Source organism: Taurulus bubalis (genome assembly GCF_910589615.1).
Source record: "Taurulus bubalis genome assembly, chromosome: 12".
NCBI lineage: Eukaryota > Metazoa > Chordata > Actinopteri > Perciformes > Cottidae > Taurulus > Taurulus bubalis.
This window is the reverse complement of record NC_136600.1, coordinates 22,532,335-22,541,375: the sequence shown is the minus strand read 5'-3', so window position 1 is coordinate 22,541,375 and position 9,041 is coordinate 22,532,335. Positions and strand designations below refer to the sequence as shown.

General features: G+C 39.5%; 1 protein-coding gene across 1 annotated transcript; it reads left to right on the top strand.

The window, feature by feature from the left end:
* Positions 1 to 5,096: 5,096 nt before the first annotated feature.
* Positions 5,097 to 8,879, top strand: LOC306744680 (protein NDRG1-like; the record flags this gene model as incomplete). Its single annotated transcript, XM_079227362.1, has 12 exons — positions 5,097 to 5,147; positions 5,678 to 5,783; positions 6,124 to 6,244; positions 6,360 to 6,422; positions 6,534 to 6,594; positions 7,010 to 7,096; positions 7,402 to 7,458; positions 7,544 to 7,710; positions 7,893 to 7,992; positions 8,184 to 8,219; positions 8,326 to 8,377; positions 8,656 to 8,879. The coding sequence occupies 12 exons, from the start codon at positions 5,097 to 5,099 to the stop codon at positions 8,877 to 8,879; spliced, it is 1,125 nt and encodes a 374-aa protein (XP_079083488.1).
* Between the last annotated feature and the right edge of the window lie 162 nt (positions 8,880 to 9,041).

The window sequence follows — 9,041 nt, the reverse complement described above, 5'->3', positions numbered from 1 at the left end:
CTAAAACTAAATCAAATAAAAACAAAAAAAAAAGATTGAGAGCCGCTGGGGAGATTTAATGGACCTTTACTTTACTTTTAATTTTAATAAAACTGTTTCAGGGATCAAACTTTTGAGGCTTAACTCCCCCAGCAAAGCACCTACTGTCCCTAAATCTCTTTTTCTAGCCAGGTCATGAAAATAACACGTCATTCTGTATCCTTAGCTGATCATACTATACAAGGAAGTGTGGAAAGGGCCTGTGTGTTTGTGCACATAAACACGTGCACACCCTCGGAAACATGCTTACAGGAGAACGTGCACGCATGCACACACACGCACACGCTCAGGTTCAGGGAAAAATCCTATACATACTTAATAACACACAGAAACAACAACAAACACACACACACACACACACACACACACGGTCAAGCATGTGGCAAGCAGCAGCAGCTGCTGTGTGTATAATTAGAGTTTTTGAAAGCTGAGAGTTGGACAGCAGGACTTTCACCTGCAGACTGAAGAGTTACCATGACAACCAGCTGTCAGCATGACAATACAACTTTACTGTACCAGCAACATTATATAACGCATGTATAAGTAAGTCTGGAGCCCGAAAGATTATGAAGAAAGAAAGCAAATGAAGTGTGGAATACATGCCCTCGTGCAACCTTTCGCTCCAGAAGCATTCATTGCGTCACAGAATGTCCAGAACACATGTGCAACAGGTTATATAAGGTTGCATATCAATACTTGTGTGAGTCAAGGATCACTTCACCATTTCTGGCTTTCAAAACTCACTTTCCATCTCCCCGGCCAATCCTTCTGTTTTGGAAGAGACACATCCACATGGATTTCAAAACAAACCCAAAAGAGCTGCAAGTGACTTCCCTCGATATCTTATTGAATATATGTCATGCAACATTGAAGCTATGTGGGACTGCAAAGTACTGAGTACAAAGTGCTTTTGATATAAAGCAGACATTTAAGAAAAACAAGGTTTGTCAGGAGAAAAACAAAGTAGGGTGTTGATATTCTGATCTTATTCCTGCTGCCAGTTGACGCGCTGCTTCCAGAAGGTTGACGTTCTATCTCCATCTGGTGGAAATGACCCACAGGTGCAGAATGTGCTGCAGCTCGGAAAACTGACACAGGGAGAGTTATCAAGAATCAGTTGCAGCTTCACATGGCTATTTTTAGACTGTGGGGTTTGTAGAAATGAACTTTGAGTACCAATACTGACAAATTCTCTGGTTCACGGTCACACTGCTCACATGATCCATACGATGTTCTCTTCATTTTTATCACTTTATTTTTTAAGCTCTAAATCAGTGTATTGTATTATCTGACCCTAGCCTTCATATTTGCTTCCCACCTATTGAAGGATTACACCAGAGCAGTATTCAGTTCAGAATGATGTTGTGTTAGACTGCTATTGCCACTGTGGTGTTTTAATATTGATGGCAAAAAATCTAAGCAATAAAAACACAAGTTGATGTTTTTGCTGTTTTCAAATCTCTTTGCACAATAGGTTACACAATGCTGGATTGAAAAGATCACAACATACGGGGCAGTGGTCAAGGGTGAAAGACGCTAGCAGGCAAGTTTAGTCAGGGTTAAAATGGCTTCAGGCTGACGTGAGGCTGAGTGAGACCCATCTGCTGTCTTCTGCTCTTCAGCCACCGCTAAATGGATTAAACCTGCTCCACACTCAGCTCTCTTCTACAGTCGCTGTATACGTGTGTTCAAAGCAGTGGTGGCATTATGTCTTATACTTATACAGTCTGCTGTATTTCCTCTCCTGCAGCTGTAGTGTTGTCCACCTGCAGCTGTATACAGTAGACCCCTATCACATCATTTAATACCTCACAGGGAATCCAAGGAATATTCTATATGCCAGTGGCAATGCCTAGATAAATAAATCAGCATGCAGCTGACTTATTTATGCAAGCCTTAACATTCAGTGTTTTGCCACCTGACTGAGGGCATGGTGATCATTAATTTTCCCACACCTGAGCTAATCCCTAAACATTTGACCTGCTGCCATCACAAGGGATATACATGTAGCCCTTTAAGCCCTCACCCTAACCCTAATCCTATGTATTGCTTGAGTTGTGTTTAGAGGTTGTACATGGGGATTATATATTATTGTAACCCTGATTTTTATGTTTAATTTGATACCTAACATGTTTGTTTGTTTTGGGGGGGGAGAGAGATTTATACCATGTTTTTTTCTTAGTAAGCCTTTTTTTTAAACAGCGGTAAGTCAAGACTTTAGATATTCTCTCAAAGATGTAACTGGAAGGACTGCCACCAATTGCAGTGCAATGACACACTAAACGTACGCCCAGAAATATCAATAATTATAAAACCTTTGCGTACACCTGCCATGCCAATTTCTTTTTATAAATCCCAAATCAGCCTTTAAACGTGCCACTCATCCCGCCCTCTAAACGCTCACATTCAACCATAAACGGTACACGCAAAGCACCTTATGAAAGCTGATGCTAGAAATTAGCTGCTAATTAGTGGGTCTTTATGGTGAATCACATTCGTTCCTTCCTAATTCTTCACGCAGTCCTAACAGTGTCATGCAACATAACACATCAGACTGATTGCTTCTAAAATAATCGCGACAATAGAGGTGAACACAATTTATTTATTTATTTAGAAATGTTTTATTCTGGCATTATGGGATTATTTTCAGATTTTGCTAATTTACACACTCGTTATGTGCAGGCGGTGAATATTTACCAGGTGAGGGGACTGGAGGAGTTACTCCTCTGCTAGTGAGCTCTTTCCTCAGATTGGATAGATGTTTACAGTTTGTCTGTGTATCTTTTTCATCTGACCCTATGAAATAAACCATAAATGAATGAATCACTGCAGTGATTTTACTCACAAACCCTTTAACTAAAATGGTACTTGGTGATATATGCACAGTAGAAGATTATTGAAAACTACTGAGGCTCTGTTCTGCAGTTCTTTGCTCCACAGCTGACCACGAGTCTGTAGTTCGCTCTCTCTGAAATATTGAGGTTTGAGTTGGTTTATTTTACAATTAAAATGTGCTTATAGTTATGGCTCACTAGTACAGTGGAGAAAATAAGTATTTGATCCCTTGCCAATTTTGTAAGTTTGCCCACTGACAAAAAAAATGAATAATTGTAATGGTAGATTTATTTTTAGTGAGAGACAGAATATAAAATCACATATAAAAATCACATCATACAAAAGTTATACATGGATTTGATTGTGTGAAATAAGTATTTGATCCCCAAGCAAAACATGACTCAGTGCTTGAAACCGTTGTTGGCAAGCACAGAGGTCAGGTGCTTCTTGTAATTGGTCACCTGGTTTGCACGCATCTCAGGAAGGATGTTGGTCCACTCCTCTTTGCAGATCCCGTCCAAATCCTTAAGTTTTCGAGGCTGTCGCTTGGCAACTGGAAGCTTCAGCTCCCTCCACAGATTTGCTATGGGATTAAGGTCCGGAGACTGGCTAGGCCACATGACCTAAATGTGCTTCTTTTTTGAGCCACTCCTTTGTTGCCTTGACCATGTGTTTTGGGTCATTGTCGTGCTGGAAGACCCATCCACGACCCATTTTCAGTGTCCTGGCTCAGGGAAGGAGATTTCACGGCACGTGGCCTCGTCCATCCTCCCCTCGATGCGGTGAAGTCGACCTGTCCCCTCAGCAGAGAAACACCCCCAAAGCATACTGTCTCCACCTCCATGCTTGGCGGTGGGGACGGTGTTCTTTGGGTAAACAATCAAACATATTTAGTCCTTTATTTTAAACTTTATTAGTCCCGCAGTGGGGAAATTGCAGGATTACAGCAGCAAGAGACACATAGTAAAATAAAATGAAAAACACGTCATATAAATAAACAGTAAAAACAGTAATAAAACAGTAAATAATCTACAATGGCAGTATTATATATATATATATACAGGCAGAATAAAAATGTATTTGCACCAGTTGAAGTAAATAAAGTGACCAAAGGGATTGAAGTGTTATTACCGTAAGTGTTTTTGTGGTCTACTGCAATCTCAGCTGGTTGTGCAGCCTGACAGCAGCAGGAAGGAAGGACTTCAATGATGCACTCAGACAATTATTACATTTAATTTAATGGATTTGAAAAGTAGTTGAAAGCTGAGATTTATCTGTAATAGTACTTTGTTAATGTACAGTTGCATCTTTAAAAATGAAGAAGAAAGTAAAAGAGCATCACAGCTGTTTAAATGTACTTGTAGAATGCATGATTAATGAGTGCTGTGTACAATCAAGATGACCAAATCCAAATCACCTGCTAGTTAGCAGAAGGGTCAAGGATAACCGAACTGCAATGAGCTGAATGTTTTGCTGTGAGGAGCAGATGGTTAGCTGAGATTAGACAGCTGACCTGCTCACGGCTTGGCTGAACGTGTTGTGATTCCACTGACGCCTCACAGCGCAAATAACAAGCTTCACCTGTGATTTTCATGTAAGCCCCCAGAAATCAAGTGTGCATTTAGTCCGATTTCTTTCCCCTATAACAGTAGTTTGGTTGTTTTCAATACATTTCAGTTGCATGAAACACACATATACATTATTCAAAAGTGATTTTAATAGAACAAAGTTTCATAAACATCCAGAAATAAATGTCATAATCATCTGTAATTACAGCTAGATATTGTTGTATCTTAGATGGATGAAAACCTCCCAGACAAAAAGTTGTGTTTTTGCAGTGTAAGATGTTCTGGTTAATTCCTTTTAGGACTCCAGTGTTGTTTCTGTGGGAATGCAGCAGCCGGAGGTCAGATTAGAACAGGACGGGTCAGTTATCCACGTGCAAGCCAGGTTGGAGTTAGGGCTTAGAGGCAGATCATTGCCGGGGGATATATAAACCAGCTCAAATAAATAGTCTGCACACACACATAAAGCGCTGTTGCTCTCAGGTCGTCCATTTCTGCAGGACTGGAAGTGTCAAGAAATACAATTAAGGATCAAAAATCAATTTGCTTCAACATTTTGGGAGGAATTTAAGAAGCAAAGATCGACACAGGACATCTGCTCTGCATCTACTACACATCTGCTTTATTTGTGTTGTGCTCTACTCTGCACCAGCAGCCATGGTACTCGAGGATAACGAGGGTGATTCTGTCTTTGAGACTCAAATCACTGTAAGTATCCCAGAGAGCTTACGCTAACCTGACAGATGTAATCCTTCTGCGAAGTTACATGACTTTTACCTCGATATCATTTAGAGTGCATAGTCATATAATGAAGATATATATATATATATAGATATATCTAAATATATATCTATATACATATATATATATATATATATATATATATATATATATATATATATAAGTATATGTACATACATGGGAAATTATATATATATATATATATATATATATATATATATATATAATATATATATATATAAGTACATACATGGGAAATTATACATTATATTAATATATATATATATATATATATATAAGTACATACATGGGAAATTATATATTATATTAAGATATATTTAAGTACATACATGGGAAATTTAATATTATATTAACAATATCTGGAAAATAAAAGTCCTCTAATCTGCAAAAAAATAAACTACATTTTTAAACGTTTATCTTCAGTCACATATACATGATCTGACGTGATCTGATGTGATCACATCTATTTGTTTTAGGAGGAGCATGTGGAGACTCACTACGGGAACGTCCACTGCATCATGACAGGAACCCCGAAGGCAAACCTCCCTGTCATCCTGACATTTCATGATGTTGGACTGAACCGTAAGTCCCAACAATAGTGTGGCGTTTGTAAAGTTTAAATCCATCATCACTACTCTAAGATGAAAACTAGATCTATCTGCTATAGTTGTATCTTAAGAAATACATTTTGTTGGTTTATGAGGAAACATTATCTTAGTTTGTGTTCATTTATTAGACTATTCTTTCTAATATTTCACATCCTCTAATCAACACTTTATTTTACATATTAATCCAAGTTTCTTGTGCATTTCTAATATATATAATTTTCTATAAATACTTTTCGTTTGTTATATTTAATAAATCACCTTTTATCACTTAACTTCAAAAGAATTGATGTAATTTCTGTTTTTTCTTCTCCTAGACAAGTCCAGTTTTGACACACTGTTCAACCACGAGGACATGCGGGAAATCATCAGACATTTGCCTGTTTGTCACGTTGAAGCACCAGGACAACACGAGGGAGCCAAAACCCTGCATGCTGAGTCAGTACACCGTCTGTAATCTATTTACATACACTCCTGTCATTATACCACCATTATTTAATACAGTTAAAAGTGAGAGGATCCCTGATGGTTATGTTGACTTTTGACCCTTCAGATATTCCTACCCTTCCATGGACCAGCTGTCTGAAGCGCTGCCCGCTGTCGTCAAACACTTTGGGTGAGTTAATCTGACACTCAACAAACACTTTTCAGTTGTCTTTTCGTTAAAAGTTACACACGACACACTCGGATCTAACTCGGCTTGACCTTTTAATTGTGGGCTTTGCAGGTTGAGTAGGGTGATTGGGCTGGGAGTTGGAGCTGGAGCTTACATCCTGGCTAAATTTGCTGTGAGTTAAAATCTCGTCTCTAAATCCCCTTTGAACTTGACACGGACTGAGAACATAGTTTGACCCTTGGCTTGCAAAATATAAAGTTACAATCTTTACTCTCGTCAGCACAGATCCTCACTTTCCCCCTATTGTACATGGGCATATACTTAAGTCAGATCTATGTCTGATCTTTCTTATGCATAGCCAAAAATATACAATACAAATTTCATAAATTCCAGAGATTGGCTGAAATTTGATAAATTAATCAGTCAGTAAGAGCACACACTTAAAAACTTAAAAGTGACACTTAAAAACTAAATGAGTCATATTACTAACAGGTCTTCTATGTGTGTGTGTGTGTGTGTGTGTGTGTGTGTGTGTGTGTGTGTGTGTGTGTGTGTGTGTGTGTGTGTGTGTGTGTGTGTGCGTGTAGCTGAATCACCCAGATCTGGTGGACGGATTGGTTTTGATCAACATTAATCCAAACGCTGAAGGTATAATGGATTCAGTTGCAAGCAAGGTGAGCAGTATTTGTGTTGTGATAACTCACAATATATGTAGAATAAAATTAACATATATTAAAAATAATGTGTTACTTTCAATCAATACAGCCGGCTGTATTTATAAATATTAGATTACATGTGACTGATTCTGACACCTAAGCTGCAATGGAGGTGTGTAGCGATGCCTGTATTTGTCCCAATAGGCCACAAGAAGAGTAGCGAGATGTTTGATTTTTCATTTGATGATTATTTTAAACCTGTAACGGAGATATATTATCGGCAATTATCTGAATGTCGCTGAATGTAATTGTGTGTGTCAAAGATCACCGGCTGGACCCAGACTCTCCCGGACACAGTCATCACACACTTGTTTGGAAAGGTAAGTTATCAGGCTTGTCTTAAAAAAAACACCTTGATTAATACACATCAAGTGTATTAATCTTCCTGTCTGACGTATTTTTCAGGATGAGATTGAGACCAACCATGACCTCATAGCTACATACCGTCACCACGTCTCAACGACGATGAACCAGTCCAACGTGACCCAGTTCTTCCGCTCCTACAACAGCCGCATCGCTCTGGAGGTGGAGAGGCCTGTTGCTGGAGGAAACATCAATGCCAGAACCCTCAAGTTAGTACAAACACTGACCTTTACAGAGACGTTTCTTCACATATTATAATGCCATTATTAGTGGTCAGGGGTCGAAAGCATCTGACAACGTGTAAGCCATCATCATTGTATTGTTGCAGCAGACTCTGTCAATCATATCTGTGTCTTATTTTCTTGCCCATTTCACCCGCCTGTCTGCTCAGGTGCTCCACTCTGCTGGTCGTAGGAGATAACTCTCCAGCTGTGGAGGCCGTGGTCGACTGCAACTCTAAACTCGACCCCACCAAGACAACACTGCTCAAGGTAACCGAAGGATTGGCGGACTCAAAACTGAAGCAAACAACCAATTTTTGTGTGAAAAAAATGTAAAACATGAAGTCAAAGCTGCAAACATGTGAAGAACTGAGTGAACTGTTGTTTCCAAATAACAACTTGTAATTAATTCAACTGAAATCATTAACATAATACCTGACCTTTGCTCTTTGCTCTTCTAGATGGCGGACTGTGGAGGACTTCCTCAGGTGGATCAGGTGGGCTGTGATGTTTTATTGGCTATACTCGGCTGGCAATAATGTAGAATCTGGCCTCCTGATTGGTTTGAGATATATTTAATATTTTTCTTCTTTCTCTCCACAGCCAGCCAAAGTGATCGAAGCTTTGAAATATTTCATCCAGGGCATGGGATACTGTAAGCCACTTGCCTAAACTATCTATCTTTAATTCAAGTTTTTACAAATGAGACATTAGTACAGAAAATGTCCGTTATAGCAGCTACTCAATTCTTCCTCTGTCCATTTCTAAACAAACCCCTATTAAACGACTCTTCCTGTAAATGAGAGGATTATTGAAACCCCTTATGGGCGTTTAGAGCAGACAATTATAGTATTATTACAATAAGTGGATTGACTGTAGGATGAATCAATATGGTGCAGCTGAATATAAGAAGCATCTCTGCCCTCTCTCCAGTGTCCAGTGCCAGCATGACCAGATTGCGTTCACGGACGGCTTCGGGCTCCAGCGTCTCGTCCATGGATGGCTCTCGGAGCCGCGCGCACACCAACGAGCTGCAGCGTGTCCAAACCCTCTCACGCGGCACCGAGGAGAAGCGCGGGCGCTCGCACACCGACGTCTCCATGGAGTGTAATTCCAACAGTAACCAAATCACGTCAAAGTCCTCTCAAGTGGCATGATGGAACGCACTCTGCACTAAATAACACGCATATAAAGCAAAGCATACCTCATTATACCCAGACAGGTTATCTCTGTCGTGCCCTTTATTCTGCACTATCTCTAGCTGGAAGGTCAAAGGTCGTGTCCTTCATGTGACTTTGCTCCTTCATCCATTTAACAAT